The sequence below is a fragment of the Elephas maximus genome, chromosome 9, assembly GCF_024166365.1.
Source record: "Elephas maximus indicus isolate mEleMax1 chromosome 9, mEleMax1 primary haplotype, whole genome shotgun sequence".
Taxonomy (NCBI): Eukaryota; Metazoa; Chordata; class Mammalia; order Proboscidea; family Elephantidae; genus Elephas; species Elephas maximus.
Genome location: NC_064827.1, coordinates 60,749,682 through 60,769,108, shown reverse-complemented (window position 1 = coordinate 60,769,108; position 19,427 = coordinate 60,749,682). Strand labels below are relative to the sequence as shown.

Genomic DNA, 19,427 nt, shown 5'->3' with positions numbered 1-19,427 from the left:
GGTAGTGTAGTGGTTGAGTGCTACTGCTGCGAACCAAAGGGTCGGCAGTTCAAATCCGGCAGGTGCTCCTTGGAAACTCTATAGGTCAGTTCTACTCTGTTCTATAGGGTCGCTATGAGTTGGAATCTACTCAGCGGCACTGGGTTTGGGTGGTTTTATTAGGCTTAATGTAATCTGGTCACCCATAACTTAGATGACCTTATCCTCTACATCCCTATTCTACTCACACTGGCCTCCTCCATTTCCTTCTAAGCAGCCTGGCAGTTTTGGTGGAGATGATCCACTTCTAGGTAGCCATATGGCTCAACCCCACACTCCTTAATATCTTGATGAATCTCCCCAATACATTTAAATTGGCATCCCACCCCACTCCTGTTTCCCCCTCTAACATGCCATTCAATGGGTAAACAAATTGTCTTAGGTCCACGGGATGGCATACTACTTACTCAGCAATCCAAAGGAATGAACTACTGATACATGCAACACTATGGCTGAAACTCAGAAGCATTATGTGAAGTGAGAGCAGCCAGACACAAAGCAGCACATACTGTACGATTCCAGATGGTTTGTATCACCCAGGGACCTAAGGAAATAACTTTAAAATGATCTCTGGGAAAGAGAAGGTAACCAATAAATAGAAAAGCTTCAGGAGAGACCAACACAAGGAAAACCAACAGAGAAAAGTTTTGAAAAGGAGGGTGGAGTCAATAGTTCAAATAAGTAAGTCTAGTACTAAGGAGTGTTCACCAGATTTTGCAGGTGATCGATCCACAAGTAGTTATTTCCAAGGAAATTCAGTGGATTAAGGAAAGAATAAAGGTAAAGCCTGACTATGAGAATGCAAGGAGACAGATACATGTAAAATTTCTGACTGATAAGAACTCGTTCATGTGTTTTCTTTCTAATGAATGATGTTGTTGTTGGGTGCCATCCAATTGATTTTCAACTCATAGTGACTCCGTGTGACAGAGTAGAGCTGCCGCATTGGGCTTTCTAGGCTGTAATCTTTACAGGAGTAGATCTCCCAGTCTTTCTCCCTGGGAGCCGTTGGGTGAATTTAAACAGCCAACCCTTTGGTTAGCAGCCAAGTGCTTAACAGTTGTGCCCCCAGGGTTCCTCAGTGGATGATGGTGGGTATCAAAACATTATCTTAATTAGGAAAAAAAAATCTTATTTAGAATCCTATAAATACATTTAAATGGGCGATAGAACTTTATTTTAAAATGCTAGTATTTACAATAGAATTTGTTGTCAAAATGTCCCCTTTTCAATTATGTAAGCTAACAAGGAAAAATTCTAGATCCCAACCTAAGAATGCATGAGGATTCCATTGTTTTTCAACATTCTTAAAGGGGTACATGACCCAAAAAATCTTTGAAGCCAGTGTTCTAAACAAAACAGAGGATGTATGATTCAGAGCACTGGTTATAGGGGTGAAGTTTCAAAAGGAGCAAGGCTGCCTCATCGTCTGAGATCATAAGAATGGACGGTATAGCTTTATATTGAACCAGGTCAGCTTTTTGCATTTCGCAACAGTATTTGGGAGAGTAAGGAAAGTGGAGGGTGGGGTTTGGCCAAGGATGGGAATTGATTGGCAATGTCTATAAGATAGAAACTTTGGGGAAAGAAAGAGCTGAAGGTGCTAGTGAGAATTCATTGCCATCTCTGGGGTTTAGGCTAAGATGGGAAACAAGTGACATTAGGAGAAGATAAAGGACCACACAGCAGTTGAAACACTGGGGGTGACTATGAGGATCTAAAATGTATTCTAAATCCATAAGAATTAGAGAGCACAAGAGTGGAAGGATTCTATATTGTGGTCAGAGACTAAAGTTTCTGAGTTTCTTTTAAAAGTGGAATGCTTTGGATCATGACACAGCCTTATGAGCAGTGAAATAGCTTTTAAAAATGTTGTTAGGTGGCATCAATTTCAACTCATAGCGACTACATAGGACAGGGTAGAACTGCCCCACAGGGTTTTCTTGGCTGTAATCTTTACGGACACAGATTGCTGGGTCTTCTCCTGATGAGCTGCTGGTTGAGTTGGAACTGTCAATTTTTCAGTTAGCAGCTGAGCCCCTAACTGTCGCATCACTGGGGCTCCTTTCTTTAATAAGTAACTGGCTGAAAAGAGCAGAGATGCAGATCACTAATACTGGGGACTATATAGGCAGATTGGACCCAGTTCCTGATATTTTGAGTAACCAAAACAAATATTCTATGAGTATTAATACAGAAGTTTGACTTGTCTGGAAACCTCTGAGAGTGGATAGCAGAATCGTTTGAGATAACTGGATTTTCTAGATAGTTTAGGATTAATCCTTCTAGGCATCTAAAATTGCTTATCTTAACCATTTTAGATCGAAAACTTGCTAAAATATACTCCATACTTCTTTTCTGATGCTGATATGCAAGGCATAATCTTACTACTTCTTGATATTAGGATTAGCACGATAAGCACCCGTCCTTCAAGTGACATGATTTCAAGGCCTATTGGGGTGAGTGGTGCTTTTCGTACTTTATTAATGCCCCCGTAATGCTTTGCTTTTCGAGGTCTTGTAGCTTCTTAGTTTTTCTGCTTCCCTTGTTTTCAGTGTCTGTTAGCATTTTGGAGCTCTGGTGGCACAGTGGTTAAGAGCTCAGCTGCTGACCAAAAGGCTGGGAGTTCAAATCCACCGGCCACTCCTTGGAAACTGTATAAGCCAAAAAAGCCAAACCTGTTGCCCCTGAGTTGATTCCAATTCATAGCGATAGTATAGGGCAGAGTAGAACTGCCCCACAGAGTTTCCAAATAGCACCTGGTGGAGTTGAACTGCTGACCTTTTGGTTAGCAGCCGTAGCACTGAAGCACTGCGTCACCAGGGAAGCCCTATAGGGCAGTTCCATTTTGTCCTATAGGGTCATTATGAGTAGGAATCAACTCGACAGCAACAGGTCTGGTTAGCACTTCTGCCATCCGTATATCTACTCAGAAGAATGCTTTCTAATATTTTGCCCCTAATCTGCTCTAATTTCGAATAATGGGAACTCCAGAACACTTAATTGTGCTCATGAGGAAGCTGTACACAGACCAAGAGGCAGTCATTTGAACAGAATAAAGGGATACTATGTAGTTTAAAATCAGGGTTGTATCTTTTCACCATACCTATTCAATCTCTATGTTGAGCAGATAATCTGAGAAACTGGACTATATGAAGAAGAACACAGCATCAGGATTGGAGGAAGACTCAACTTGCATTACACAGATGACACAACCTTGCTTGCTGGAAGTGAAGAGGATTTGAAACACTCATGAAGATCAAAGACCATAGTCTTAAGTATGGATTACACCTCAACATAAAAAATCCTCACACCTAGGCCAATAAGCAACATCATGATAAATGGAGAAAAGATTGAAGTTGTCAAGGATTTCATTTTACTTGGATTCACAATTATTGCCCATGGAAGCAGCAGTCAAGAAATCAAACAATGTATTGTATTGAGCAAATCTACTACAAAAGACTTTTTTCAACTGTTAAAAAGCAAAGATGTCACTTTGAGGACTAAGGTGCCCCTGATTTAAGACACGGTATTTTGAATTGCCTCACATGCATGTGAAAGCTGGACAAGTGAATAAGGAAGACCAAAGAAGAATTGATGCCCTTGAATTATGGTGTTGGTGAAGAATATTGTATATACCATGGACTGCCAAAAGAACAAACAAATTTGTCTTGGAGTATGTACATCCAGAATGCTTCATAGTCTCACATACTTTGGACATGTTGTCAGGAGAGACCAGCGTCTGGAGAAGGACATCCTTCTTGGTAAAGTAAAGGGTCAGCAAAAAAGAGGAAGACTCTCAAGGAGATGGATTGACACAGTGGCTGCAACAATGTGCTCAAACATGGCAACGATTGCGAGGATATTGCAGGACTGGGCAGTGTTTTGTTCTGTCGTACCTAGGGTGGCCATGAGTTGGAACTGACTCAACAGCACCTAACATCAACGACATTCTGCTTTAACTCTGAAAACAAGATTATACACCTTGTTAAAACTATGTATGCATTTAGTGTGACTAGGCCCTGCATGAAGGAGCCCTAGTGGCACAGTGGTAAAGTGATTGACTGCTCACCAGAAAGTCGGCGGTTTGAAACTACCAGCAGCTTTGCAGAAGAAAGATGTGGAAGATGTGGCAGTATGCTTCTGTAGAGATTCGGAGCCTTGGAAACCACATGGGGTCAGTCTGAGTCAGAATCGACTTGATGACAGTGGATTTGGTTTTTGGTTAGGGCCTGAATGAAGGCATCCTGGTGGCACAGCAGTTAAGAGCTCAGCTGCTAACCAGAAAGTTGGCAGTTTGAACCCATCAATTGCTCGAGGAGAAAGATGTGGCAATCTGCTTCCATAAAGACTATGGCCTTGGAAACCCTATAGGGCAGTTCTACCCTATAAGAAGCCCTGGTAACACAGTGGTTAAAGCATTTGGTGGCTAACTGAAAGGTCAGCGGATCAAACCCACCAGCTGCTACATGGGAGAAAGATGTGGTAGTCTGCTTCCTTAAAGATTTGTTGTTGTTGTTGTTGTTGTTAGGTGCTGTTGAGTCAGTTCAGGCTCATAGCGACCCTATGTACCACAGAACGAAACACTGCCAGTTGTTTGCCATGCTCCCAATCATTGTTATGCTTGAGTCCACTGTTGCAGCCACCATGTCAATCCATCTCGTTGAGGGCCTTCCTCTTTTCCACTGACCCTGTACTTTATCAAGCATGATGTCCTTCTCCAGGGACTGATCCCTTCTGACAACATATCCAAAGTATGTAAGACACAGTCTTGTCATCCTTGCTTCTAAGGAGCATTCTGGTTGTACTTCTTTCAAGACAGATTTGTTCGTTCTTTTGGCAGTCCACGGTATATTCAATATTCTTCACCAACACCATAATTCAAAGGCATCAGTCCTTCTTTGGTCTTCCTTATTCATTGTCCAGCTTTCACATGCATATGATGTGATTGAAAATACCATGGCTTGGGTCAGGTGCACCTTAGTCTTCTAGGTGACATCTTTGCTTTTTAACACTTTAAAGAGATCCTTTGTAGATTTGCCCAATGCAATGTATCTTTTGATTTCTTGACTGCTGCTTCCATGGGTGTTGATTGTGGATCCAAGTAAAACGAAATCCTTGACAGCTTCAATATATTGTCTGTTTATTGTGATGTTGCTTATTGGTCTAGTTGGGAGGATTTTGATTTTCTTTATGTTGAGATGTGATCCATACTGAAGGCTGTGGTCTTTGATCTCAATGAGTAAATGCTTCAAATCTTCTTCACTTTCAGCAAGCAAGGTTGTGTCATCTGTATAATGCAAGTTGTTAAGGAGTCTTCCTCCAATCCTGATGCCTCATCCTCCTTCATGTAGTCCAGCTTCTCCGATAATTTGCTCAACATAGAGACTGAATAGGTATGGTGAAAGGATGCAACCCTGACACACACCTGTCCTTACTTTAAACCATGAAGTATCCCCTTGTTCTGTTCGAATGACTGCCTCTTTATGTACATTTTCCTCATGAGCACAGTTAAGTGTTCTCGAATTCCCAGTCTTCACAACGTTATCCATAATTTGTTATGATTCACACAGAACTACATCATTCTTTTAAAGGGGTATGTGATAGGTACGTAAACTTTATTTATCATTTATAATGATAAAAATTTACAGCTTAGGAAACCCTATAGGGTTGTTATGAGTCTAAATTGACTCAATGGCCATTTTTTTTTTTTTTTTTAGGGCTTGAATGAGGGGAGAAGGGGCTTTCTAAGGAGTAAAAAACCAAAAACCCATTGCTGTCAAGTCAATTCCGACTCATAGCGACCCTATAGGACAGAGCAGAACTGCTCCACAGGGTTTCCAAGGAGCGCCTGGTGGATTCAAACTGCTGACCTTTTGGTTAGCACCCAAACTCTTAACCACTACACCGCCAGGGTTTCCAAGGAGTAAAGGATAAACATTTTTAGTTCATGTTGTTGTTGTTAGGTACTGTGGAGTTGTTTTTGACTCTTAGCGACCCCATGTGACAGAGTAGAATTGCCCCATGGGATTTTCTTGGCTGCAATCTTTATGGAAGTAGATCGCCAGGTCTTTTTGCCATGGAGCAGCTGAGTGGGTTCCAGTCGCCAACCTTTTGGTTAGCGGCTGAGTGCTTAACCGTTTGCACCACCAGGGCTCCTTCACGAATTCTATAATATCTTATTTTGGCTTCTCAGTGGACTTTTCTCATTACCCACTCATCCCTCCACATCAATTCCTTCTTGTGTGTATTTTTGAAATTTGAAATGATATTCTAGGTAGGAAGTACCTCAAGGTCACTATTCAGACCAACGTGTTTCATATGAATATGTAGCTGTTTTGTAGGAATAATAAACAATAAGTAGTTTGAAGGGAGAAAAACTTAGAGCTTAAAGCATTAGTGATTAGGAACGTTGTAAGCTGCTATAAATTACTGTATAACCCAAAACCAAACCAAACCCACTGCCGTCAAGTCGATTCCAACTCATAGCAACCCTATGAAATTACTGTATATGAGATGTTAAAAGCATCTTTTTCTGCCTAACAACCATGTCTATGTATGGAAATATGTAAACACATAAAGATATACATATAAAATTGTTTCATGGTAGCATTGTTTGCAATAGTCAAAAATTGTAAACAACCTAAATGCTCATCAGTAGGGGAATGGCTAAATAAATTTTACGTACCTATCACACAGCCCTTTAAAAGAAAAACATAGTTCTGCATATAATGATCATAGTGGCTAATAATGCAAACTCTGGACCTACATGGCCTGGTTTCAACTCCCAGCTCCACCATTTACTTCCTAGTTTGTGGCTCTTTGGATGTGTTCTTCAACCATTCTGTGCCTTGGGAATTCCTCATCTATAAAATTGCCATAAGAAGCCCTACTTTATAAAATTATTGTGAGGAATTATATGAGTTCATTCATGTAAAACACTTAGAAAATGCCCAGCACATAATATATGCATAATTATTATCATTTTGGATTCCCTGGGTGGGCTCGAGTACTAGCTGAACCCACCCAGAGGCACCTCTGAATACAGGCCTGGTGATATGCTGCCAAAAGGTCACAGCTTTGAAAACTCTATAGAGCAGTTCTACTCTGTAGATGTGGGGTTGCCATGATTCAGAATTGGCAATTAAGGAAAACATTATCGTTACTGATATGGAAGGACACCTGTGATATACTATTTGTGAGAAGATAGTTTTTTTTTTTAGTTACATAATCCATGTGTAGTAAGATTCCATTTTTGTTCAACAAACAAAAATCTGTATACACACATACATGTAATTTGCATGCAAAGGAACTCTGGAATTTCTATATAGGAAGAATGTAGGAGTTGCTAACTTGCCATTTCTGGAGGTTAAAATTGCCTAATAAACTCATTGTTGTTTCCTTAAATCCTATATTAATTTGAGGTGGCTTCGGGAGGATCCATTTGGGGTTGTGGGAAGTTAAATTCTCCCCAAGGCAGCCTTTGGTGCAGCTACTTCTATATTCACATCATGGTCAGGAAAGGTTGTATTCACTTAACTGTTGACAAGGATTCTAAGCAGTGACACGAAGGAATGGTGGGCACGCAAAGGGGAAGGCCTTTTATACATTTCTCTATTGTTTGTAAATAGCTCACTGTGCACATATTTTGCAGTTAAAATCAAACGAGACAACTGAAATGTCCATGAAAAAAGAGATTGGTTAACTTAACTTATTATGTAGCAATTAAGAAAAAAAGGTGGTGGTAGCCTAGTGCTTTTTGAATTAACATGGAAGAATGGTGGGGGGAAAACACTGCTACAGAACTTTATTGTATGAACTCCCCATCAAAGCTGCCTATGTGCAGAGAGGCAAGGTCTTGGAGTATGTATAATAAACTGTTTTAACTGTAGTTTTCTCTGGAGAGTGGGGTTGGGGATGGAGTAGGAGGAAGGGCTTTCACTTTTAATTTTATAATATTGTGAATCATTGGAAATTTTTATAAAGATCGTGTATACTTTCTATAATACAACAATAAACGAAATAGTTTTTAATGTTGTCTAAGTACCTTGGGCTTGCCTGTGCTACATCTTGAGTGACATATACTCATTTTCGAAGACGTTAACCAGGACTTTATAGATTTCCACTCTAAGCAATAAGTGCAATTTCAATCTATTTGGGATCTTAATTTCTTCCCCTTCTACCAAAAAAAAAAAAAAAAAAAAAAGTGTCTGATCTTGTTATCTACTTTGTTATGACAGTACCATCGCTTAAAAGTACAGCAATTATACAACCTCATAATGTGAATTCCATTTCACAAGGCTTTTCATGTACATGACCTCATGGGCAAATTGAAGGCATAAAGTAAATATCGGTATACTGAAAATAAATCACTCGGGCTACTAAAAAGAACGTAAATATTTGAATAAAAAATATTTTCATAGTATATTTTCATATACTTCAATTTGAACTTTAAAAATCTTGGTGCGTTTAATTTTTACTAGGGGGCCTTAGTGATCTTCCTTCATTGGACAGTCTTCCCAGTTTCCAAGTGCATCAGAAACCTAAGTCTTAGCACTGGCCTTTAAGTAAGACAAGAGGTCCACGTTGGGGCCAGACGAGCCCGCTCCAGGGCCGCTTGCGGCGCCGGGGCTCGCCCGGGACTGAGTCAGCGCCGGGGCCGAGAAGTTCGGAGGGAGGCGCAGGGCGGGGCTTCCTCCCGCCGACACCGAACCCAGCTCTACTTTTCAGAGTCCACGTCTCTTCCTTTGGAGAGACGTGTTTCTGTCGGTCGGGAACAGCTAACGTGACAGCCACAAACCTTACAGGAAAAAAAAAAAAAAAGTGCTTCGGCCCCGCCTTGAGGATCTCCCCCGGCCTGGGCAGCCCGGGCCAGCTTGGTCGAGCCCCTCGCGGGCGGCGGCGCGAGGCTCCTCGGGGCCAGGGTCGCCTAACGCCTCGGTTCTCGGCCCCCACCTCGCGGCGCCGAGCGCAGCATTGCCGGAATGGAGACCGGGTCGGACTCAGGTCAGAGGCCCGCGCGTCCGCCCCGCGCCGGGGCCGCTGCAGGCTGCGCCGGGTGAGGTGGGGCGGGTAGGCCGGGCCGCCCGCGCAGGCCGCAGCGTGCCGGATCCGCGCCGGGAGCACTCGCGGGCCGGCTACCGCGCGCGCGGGGCGGGAGGCGGCAGGTGGGCAGGACGAGCCGCGAGCGAGCGAGCGAGGGCGGGCGGGCGCGCGAGGGGCCCGGCGGGGGGGCCGCTGGGAGGATGGCTCAGCTTTTTCTAAATATAAAACCAGCGTGAGCTGGGTGATCGGGGCGCGGAGCCGCAGAGCCGCCGCGCGGGCTGGGCGCCGGGGCGCACCGGGATTCGGCCGCACGGACGGCGGCGGCGGCTCCGCAGAGGCGCGAGGCTGCGGGAGAGCCGCGACGCGAGCTCGCGGGGGGCGGTGAGAGCGACGCGTGCAGCGGGGAGGACGCAGACGGCAGCGGCGGGCGGGCCTCGTGGGCGCAGCGCGGCGGACGCCAAGTGACCAGAGGCGGCTCCCGGCCTCTGCCGCACCGCGAGCGGCGAGCCCCCCGCGCCTCCACCCCGCACCCTCCCCCTCCCGGCTCCTCCCTCCCTCTCAGCGCAACATGGCTGCGGCCGCCGCCTCCGCCTCCCAGGACGAGCTCAGTAAGTGCCACGGCCGTCCCTGCGGTCGCGAGCCGGGGCCGGCGCCGCGCAGGGCCTGGGGGCGGTGGCCCGAGCCGGGCCTGAGGTATGGGGCGCGCTGCCGCCCGCGGGGCGCCGGGCCGGGCGTGCAGCGGCCGTGGCGTGCTGGGGGCTGGGACGTGGGGCCTGGCGGGCGGGCGGGACGCCGCCGCCGCTGGCGTTTGTAGGCCTCAGGTTTGCACCGTCACGTTGCGAAATTGAAACCGGAGCCCCGGGCGGAGCCACCTCTGCCCACGATCCGCCCCAGCTCGGGGTGGATGGGGGCGCTGGAGCCCAGCCCCCTTCCCAAGGCGCCTGGCCTGGCAGACGGGCCGGAGCCCCGGGGTGGCGAGCAGTGTCAGCCCGTCCCATCTGACCCCGCCATGGCCACTGGCCTCCACTCTTGGGCCAGCTCTGGAAATGGAGCTTTCGGGAAGCGGGTGACGATGTCTTCATGTGACACCTAGAAATCAGCCGAAAGGTCAAGACCAGGCGGTGACCCTCAGGTGGAGGGAGGACGAAGAGAGTCATGGCGTTAACCGGAGGAGAAACCACGGGGTGACAGCGCTTTCAGAAAGGAGAGTCAATGTACACCCGACCATAAACGTCGCAGTTTCCCAGGGGACGGCGATCCACGTTCGGGAAGAGTGGTGGTCACCCTGAACCTCCAGGCCGCCCCGCCTGTCGCCTGGGTTCGCCTCTATGCTTTGTGGGAAGTGTAGTCCCAAGGCGTCGCAGGCCCACGCTGCGGTCATAACATTTTTTCACAGAACTCGTAAAGTAATTTCTGATGGCGTTTGGTTGGTTGAAATGCCCCTCCCCCCCTCAGTTTATGACAAAAACAAGAAAGAGGGATGATGTGAGTTTTAAATGGGATCAGGCATGGTTCAGATGTCAGAAGCTTTACGCTGTTAAAGCCTCTTCTTGATTTCCATATGAAAGTAGTTATAAACATCATAATTTATGTTTCTTTAATGCTTGACAGTTTAAAGCTACTTTTATAGATGTGATCTCATTTTTGCCCTGGTAACAACCTTGTGAAGCAGGTAGGTAGGAATTATCCTTGTTTTAAAGATGAGACAGGCTTCGAGAGACCACGTTCCTTGCTGCTTTGACAAGAACTGGTAGAGCAGGAGTAATGTTTGCTCTTTTTGAGGCTGAATCACTTGGGTATGATCTTTAGCAGGATGGAGCCTTGGAGAGTCTGAATAGACAAGGTCTTCTGGTATGTTTACAAATAGATGTGGGCTAATAGCCACAGAGTTGATTGCTCCTCTTTTAGTTCCAAGTGGCCTGAGTTCCAAGTGGCCTGACAGTGGCCAAGCACCACCAGACCTTCTGGGGAGCTCAGTTCCCTGATTTTTTAAATTGGCATACGGCATGAAGTCTAAGTTCCTATTGTAACAATAAACATGTTAACTGTGAGTTGCCAGTAGGAATGGGGAGCAACACTAGAGGAAGAATTGAATATCATTCTAAAGTGGCTGAGATGTTTCTGTATATGCTGTGTGTTCATGTACATCAAGGTACCAGTTAAGGTGACGGTAGTACTTCTGGCTCAGGTATTTACTGGCTTTAACAGCTACTGGAAACAAATACTTCCCATCTTTGCTTTTCCATGGTTTTGTTGGGTCAAATCATCAACATCGGCTATCTGTTGACTGGTTTCTGTATTTCATCAGGAAAGATTAAATACTTGGCAATTGGTTCCTTAGAATAACTTACCGTGTAATCACATACGTATATACTGGCTAAGAAGTTTCAACTAAACCACTTTTAGTTTCAGAATGGCTATAATAAAAGGGGAGATGGCTGGAAAAAGGTCCTTTTTAAAATTCCACCAAAAAAAAAAAAAAAAAGTCCAAAATGGATTCTGTATTTGCTGGCTATTATTTCTGACTAGTAGGAGGTGATAAAAGTAAACTACTAGCTGTCGGCATTGTTTTCTCCCCTAACATTTTCTTATGAAAATTTTCAGGCATACAGAGAAGTTGAAGTTGAATATTCACCACCTAAATTCTACTGTTGATATTTTATTATGCTTGCTTCATCATATATCCACCTTTCAATGCATCTTTTTTGGATGCATTTCAAAGTAAATTGTAGACAGCAGTACTAAAAAAAAAACCTCAAAAACCTTGAACCCATTGCCATCAAGTGGAATTCCAACTCATGGTAACTCAATAGGACAGAGTACAACTGCCCCTTAGGGTTTCCAAGGCTGTGAATCTTTATGGAAGCAAACTGCCATTCTTTCTCCTGCTTAGTGACTGGTGGGTTGGAACCACTAACCTATCTGGTTAGCTAACCAAAAGCCATTGCCACTGAGTCGATTTCGACTCATAGTGACCCTGTAGAACTGCCCTATAGGGTTTCCAAGGAGCACCTGGTGGATTTGAACTGCCAGGCTTTTGGTTAGCAGCTGTAGCTCTTAACCAATGTGCTTTAACCACTGTGCCTCCAGGGTGCATCAGTACACATCCCCCTAAATATTTCAGCACTAATATTGTTTAGGAGGAGCCCTGGTGGTACAGTGATTAAGAGCTTGGCTGTTAACCAGAAAGTCTGGCAGTTCGAATCCACCACCTGCTCCTTGGAAACCCTATGGGGGTAGTTCTACCCTCTCCTTATAGGGTCGCTATGAGTTGGAATCGAGTAGACAGCAATGGTTTAATTTTTTTTTTTTTAATACTGTTTAAGTGCTTTGTATATGTTCTTTTTTTTTCAGAATAATCCTAAGAGGTAGGTAAAGTAATTATCCTTGTTTTATGGGATGGGAAACAGGCTTCTTAGGTTCCCAGGGTCCCGCAGTAGGTAAGTGGTGGAGTTGAAAATGGATCCTAGGTGTTTCAGACTCTAGCATGCTCTCATAACCAAGCTTTAGGCTGTATTTTCTCTGTGTATCATACTCAGTGTTCATGCTGATGAAAAGTTCAAATCAGATGCCTTGTTAGGATTCTCAAGTAGATGTGACTTTAATCCAACTATTTCACTGCTGTTTATCAGTGCTATAGGGTGCAAAAGAAACACTAAAGCCCTTATCTGTGAAGAATTATAATACTACTGGGGAAAAGGAGGATGTATAAGGACCAAAATGTATGGTTATATGATATAGATAATGCTAAAGTAATATCCCCTGTGATTTCCATGCATGTTATTTAGAGATATGTAGCTGGCAGCACTGCCTTTCCATAGATTTCAAATCAACGCTTTTTACCTTTGCAGTTAAAGTAATGCACGTGTACATGTCAATTTAAATTAAAGCCACATCCTCTTTCAATTATATTTGCCACCACACTTTGCAGGAGCTACTGAAAAGCAGAATTGACTGTTTCTCTTTTGTTTATCACCCCCCCACCTCCTTTTTTTTTGAAAAGTATCATTGAGCATGAAAGTTGCCAAAAGGTATGCAGGATAATCTTGTGTTGAGTTGTGTTAGAATTTGTTATCTGTTCACAAACCTCATGTAATCTTCACTTTGAGTCAGGTGATTATAAATGGAAACTCTGGTTGTGTAGTGGTTAAGAGCTACAGCTGCTAACCAGAAGGTTGGCAGTTGGAATCCACCAGGCGCTCCTTGGAAACCCTATGGGGCAGTTCTACTCTGTCCTATAGGGTCACTATGTGTTGGAATCGACTCGACGGCAACGGGTTAGTTAGGGTTATGTTAAGGGTAAAGCCGATGTTTGAGGGCTCACCATATGTTCTGATCTATTTGAACATGTTAACTGATTGAATCCTCACAACAACTCTGTGAGTTTGGTACCATTATTGTCCCAGTGGTAGAGCTATGCTCATTATGTAGTTAAGGCTTAAACTCAGATCGTCTAGTTTATGTTAATTCTGCTCTACCACTGCGTTACCCTCTCTGAAAGGGGAAATATAAATTTTAACAAAGTCAAGGTTTTTTTTTTTTTCATTTCTTTTCATGCTTTGCTAATGTCTAGAAGGAATCTCCTCTCCTGTAGTGTATATTGAGCCTGGTGATATTCTGATATGTGTTGATCAGAACATTTTAAATTTTTGGGTAAGATGCCAAAATAGAGAGCTGTTAGCTCTGACTATTAAAGGCAATTCTGAAATCTAGTTTATAAATTACTTAAGGTCAGAGTTTGTAGTTTTCTTTCTTTTTATTTATTTAGGCTGATAAAACTCTTCGGAATAAAATGAAATTCAGTGCAAGGCATGTGGGCTAGTTTCTCTTTTTAATATTACCCTCTGCCACTTCCTGGGAAAATTGACATTGTAGTTATATTTCAGCAGTGGATAGAAAGATTTCTGACAGAGGGAAGGAAGCATTTGTGACTTTTCACCTGGTCAGCTGTTTAGTGGTTTCTTATTCTGGGCTTTAAAATTATAAGGCCATCCTCAGGATCTGATCTTTGTTGGAATAAAGACAACTCATGAAGAAGCAACAGCCTGTAATCTTAAAGCAAATATTGTTAAATTTGATTGTTTGACATAGCCATGGGAAGCTTCAATTGCAAAAATTGCTCAGATAGTCAACATGGCAAAATGTCTTTCAAGAGAGCCTCTGCCAGTGCCAGAAATCCTAGTTGCTCTTTTGAAGGATCAGCTGGGGGAAACTGTGTGTAGCTGTGTAGCCGAATGTGATTCTGTAGGGATAATGAAGTAACCCTAAAGAAATGGTAGCTTTAATGACAGGCATACATGCTGCAGAGCTAATCTTTGCAGAAAAGCTACATAATAAGTCAAACTTGTATCATTTAAATTTTGATAATTGGATTAAAAAAGCAAACTCATTGCAGTCAAGTTGATCCTGACTCATGGTGACCCCATGTGTGTCAGACTAGAACTGCTGCATAGGGTTTTTTTGCTATAATCCTTATGGAAACATTTTGCCAGGCCTTTCTTCTGTGGTGCCACTGGTTGAGTTAGAACTGCCATCCTTTAGGTTAGCAGCCAATCATAAACTGCCTGTGCCATGAATGGACAACTAAAGTGGTACTTGTTTTTATTGACTTCCATTCTAATTTTGTATTTCCCTCCTTTCTGTTTAGAATTATGCTTTCAGTAAACTGTAATATTTAATAAAGACCAATGTTGATAACTGTAGGCAGTGAGGTATTTGACCTTGTTCAGAAGATGTTAAAATTGTAGGGACTGTCAGTGTGTTCAGATGATTTGAACCTTGTTGCTGATCTCTGGTTTCAGGCCTGGCAAGTCAATGCCTGAATGGTTGCCATCTTATATGGCTTGTTTTATTTACACATTTTCCAGTTCAGTGAGCAGACTTTTATTTTTTTAATAATTTTTATTGTGCTTTAAGTAAAAGTTTACAAATCAAGTCAGTGTCTCACACAAAAACTTACATACACCTTGTTCCAAAACCCAAAAAACCCACTGCCGTTGAGTCGACTCCGACTCATTGTGACCCTATGGGACAGAGTAGAACTGCCCCATAGAGTTTCCAGGGAGCGCCTGGCGGATTCGAACTGCTGACATTTTGGTTAGCAGCCCGTAGCACTTAACCACTATGCCACCAACGTTTCCATACTCCTTACTACATACTCCCAATTACTCTCCCCCTAATGAGACAGCCCGCTCCCTCCCTTCACTCTCTCTTTTTGTGTCCATTTCGCCAGCTTCTAACACCCTTTACCCTTTCATCTCCCCTCCAGGCAGGGGATGCCAACATAGTCTCAAGCGTCCACTTCATCCAAGAAGCTCACTCCTCACCAGCATCCCTCTCCAACCCATTGTCCAGTCCAATCCATGTCTGAAGAGTTGTTTTTGGAAATGGTTCCTGTCCTGGGCCAACAGAAGGTCTGGGGGCCATGACCACCGGGGTCCTTCTAGTCTCAGTCAGGCCATTAAGTCAGGTCTTTTTATGAGAATTTGCAAAAGCAAACTCATTGCAGTCAAGTTGATCCTGACTCATGGGGACCCCATGTGTGTCAGACTAGAACTGCTACATAGGGTTTTCTTGGCTATAATCCTTACGGAAACATATTGCCAGGCCTTTCTTCCACGGTGCCACTGGTTGAGTTAGAACTGGCAACCTTTAGGTTAGCAGCCAGTCATAAACCCACTGCTCTCCTGCTCCTTCAGGGATTCTCTGTTGTGCTCCCTGTCAGGGCAGTCATTGGTTGTAGCCGGGCACCATCTTGTTCTTCTGGTCTCAGGCTGATGTAGTTTCCGGTTTATGTGGCCCTTTCTGTCTCTTGGGCTCGTAATTGTGTCCTTGGTGTTTCTCATTCTTCTTTGATCCAGGTGGGTTGAGACCATCAATAAGCAGACTTTTAAAATTGAGTGAATATGTGGTCTGTTCTCAAAGGGCTTTTTTTTCAGTAGAGTGACAGATTTGTATAATAAATAAAAATAATATGAAACAGGGTAGTGGTGCAAACAGTTAATGAGTTTGGCTACTAACCAAAAGGTTGGCGGTTCAAGCCCACCCAGAGGTGCTTTGGAAGAAAGGCCTGATGATCTACTTCTGAAAAATCAGCCATTGGAAACCGTATGGAGCACAGTTCTATTTTGACACACATGGGTCGTCATGAGTCGGATTTGACTCAATGGCAACTGGTGGGTACTGGTTTAATATAAAGCATGATGTGGAAAACGCTTAATAGAAACAAGTTGGTTGGAAACCTCAAGAAATGAGAGTAGCATTCCAGGCTAAGGGAATAATAGCTTGAGCTAAGACATGGTGGTAGAAAAACATTGTGCATTTACAGAAAACGTTGTGTAGATATGATAATGATGGGAATGGGGGCTATATGGCTGCACGGAATACTGGGAAAGGAGCATTAAACTTGGCCCTTTCTGCCTTTTATATTTTGAAATCCTGGGCAGATTATTTTACCTTTCAGAGTCTCAGTTTCTTTCTCATAAAGTTGGCATAATAAACACTCATAGTGTTGTTAGGATGAATGGATATGAAAATGAACACTTAAGCTCTATATAAATTGGTTCTTTTGGTGAAAAGGGCAGTGAGGGAGGAAGCTGGGAAGGTGGGTTTGGACCATTTGGATAGGAACGCCAGCATAACCAGCTTGGACTTTGTTCTCTAGACAGTAGAGAACCATCAAAGGCTTTTGAGCAAAGAAATAAGTTGAGCAGACCTGTTTTATAAGGATAACAGGTGGCTGTGGTATAGTGTTGATTGGAAGGATCCGGAGACCAGAGCAGCAAGACTAACAAGGAGGGTATCACAGTGGCCAAGTAAAAGAACTTGGGATCCAAATTGGGGCAGTGGAAGTAGGTTTGGGAAGGAGGTAATATGATCTAGAATCTCTAAGATAGGCAGGCATTATTGGTTAACTAGATGAGGGTTATTAGAAAGGAAGGCATTACAGATAATCCCAAGAATCTAACTGGAGAGACTGTGGGAGTGGTGGTGGTGAAGAGTCAGCCCCTAGACAGATTAAAGAAGGTGAAAATGGAGAAAGAGAGAATAAATTATGTGTTGAATGAGTGAGTTGAATTATTGAGATACCATGTTGAATAGTTCATAGAGTCTGTGTAGTGGCTAAAACTGGTTTTGAATTCTGGCTTTGCCACTTTTAATGTGTCCTTGAACAAGGGTCCTAACTTCTAGACTGTGGTTTTCTTATCAGTAAAATGGGATAATAACTAAAGCTATCTAAGAGGGTTGTTATGAGTATGGAAAGAGATAAAGCATATGGCATAGTGATTGCACATGAATTGCAATTGTGTGGGACCTTTGATTCTGAAGTTTGGGAGAGTATGGGAGTGATGATGGAATCATGGGAATAGGCTGTTCAGAGGATAGCTATCGGGGGGTGTTGCGTAATTAGGGGTGAAAAGACAAGAGCCAGGGAAGGGGATGAGTAGTACGCAGAGGGGTCAAAAGTTACTGGGGTTATGACTTTTAACCCATTTGCAAGACCAACAACTTATTCATTGCAAATACCTTTTTTCAACAACATAAACAGTGACTGTATTCATAGACCTCACTGGATGGAATACGTTGGAATTAAATTGACTACATCTGTAGAAGAGACAAGAGAGAAACTCAACATCACCAGTCAGAGCAAGGCCAGGAGCTGACTGTAGAACAGACCATGAATTGCTCATATGCAAATTCAAGTTGAAGGTGAAGAAAATTAAAACAAGTCCACAAGAGCCAAAGTACAACCTTGAGTATATCCCACCTGAATTTAGAGACCATCTCAAAAATAGATTTGATGCATTGAACACTAATGATTGAAGACCAGATGAGTTGTGGAATGACGTCAAGGGCATCATACACGAAGAAAGCAAAAGGTCATTAAAAAGACACAAAAGAAAGAAAAGACCAAAATGGATGTCAGAAGAGACTCTGAAACTTGCTTTTGAACATAGAGTAGCTAAAGCGAATGGAAGAAATAATGAAGTAGAAAAGGTGAAGACTCCAAAGGGTGGGTCAAGAAGACAAAGTATCATAATGAAATGTGCAGAGATCTGGAGTTAGAATACCAAAAGGGAAGAACATGCTTGGCATTTCTCAAGCTGCGAGAACTAAAGAAAAAACTGGGGCCTCGAGTTGCAATGTTGAAGAATTTTGTGGGCAAAATATCAAACAACTCGGGAAGCATCAAAAGAAGATGGAAGGAATACATAGAGTCACTGTACCAAAAAGAATTGCCCAACGTTCAGCCATTTCAGGAGGTAGCATATGATCAAGAACCAGTTGTATTGAAGGAAGAAATCCAAGCTGTACTGAAAGCATTGGTGAAAACCAAGTCTCCAGGAACTGATGGAATACCAGTTGAGATGTGTCAACAAACCGATGCAGCGCTGGAAGTGCTCACCTGTCTATTGCAAGAAATTTGGAAGACAGCTACCTGGCTAGCTGACTGGAAGAGATCCATATTTGTGCCCCTTCCAAAGAAAGGCGATCCAGCAGAATGTGGAAATTATCCCATGCAAGTAAAATTTTGACGAAGATAATTAAAAAATGGTTCCAACAGTATATTAGCAGAGAACTGCCTGAAATTCAAACTGGATTCAGGAGAGGATGTAGAACGAGGAATATCATTGCTGGTGCCAGATGGATCCTGGCTGAAAGCAGAGAATACCAGAAAGGTGTTCACCTGTGTTTTATTAACTATGCAAAGGCATTTGACTGTGTGGATCATAACAAAGTATGGATAACATTGCGAAGAATGGAAATTCCCGAACACTTTATTGTGTTTATGAGGAACCTGTACTTAGACCAAGAAGTGGTCATTTGAACAAAACAAGGGGATACTGCATGGTTTAAAATCAGAGAAGGTGTGTGTCAGGGTTGTATCCTTTCACCATAGTTCTTCGATCTGTATTCTGAGCATAGAGTCAGAGACGCTGGACTATATGAAGAATGCGGCATCAGAATTGAGGAAGACTCATAAACACCCTGCAGTATGCTGATGACACAGCCTTGCTTGCTGAAAGTGAAGAGGACTTGAGGCACTTACTGATGAAGATCAAAGGCTATAGCCTTCGGAATGGATTACATCTCAGCGTAAAGAAAACAAAAATCCTCACAATTGGACCAATAAGCAATATCAGATAAATGGAGAAAATATTGAAGTTGTTGAAGACTTCATTTTACTTGGATCCACAGTCAACACCCATGGAAGCAACATTCAGGAAGTCAAATGACGTATTGCATTGGGGAAATCTGCAGAAGACCTCTTTAAAGTGTTAAAAAGCAAATATGTCACTTGGAAGACTAAGGTGCCTGTGATGGTGTTTTTATATGCATGT

General features: G+C 43.2%; 1 protein-coding gene across 4 annotated transcripts in view; it reads left to right on the top strand.

Moving 5' to 3' along the window:
* The first annotated feature begins 8,693 nt into the window (after window positions 1–8,693).
* Window positions 8,694–19,427, top strand: part of ECPAS (Ecm29 proteasome adaptor and scaffold) — a 97,561-nt gene continuing 86,827 nt past the window's right edge. For 2 of the 4 annotated variants that reach the window (XM_049895226.1, XM_049895225.1), the window contains exon 1: window positions 8,694–9,045. In XM_049895226.1, the coding sequence (XP_049751183.1) occupies window positions 9,024–9,045 (22 nt within the window). In that variant the 5' untranslated portion in view covers window positions 8,694–9,023. Of the gene's footprint in view, window positions 9,046–9,585; window positions 9,693–19,427 lie in introns of those variants that run through there. The other 2 variants (XM_049895224.1, XM_049895227.1) reach the window with 2 other exon arrangements.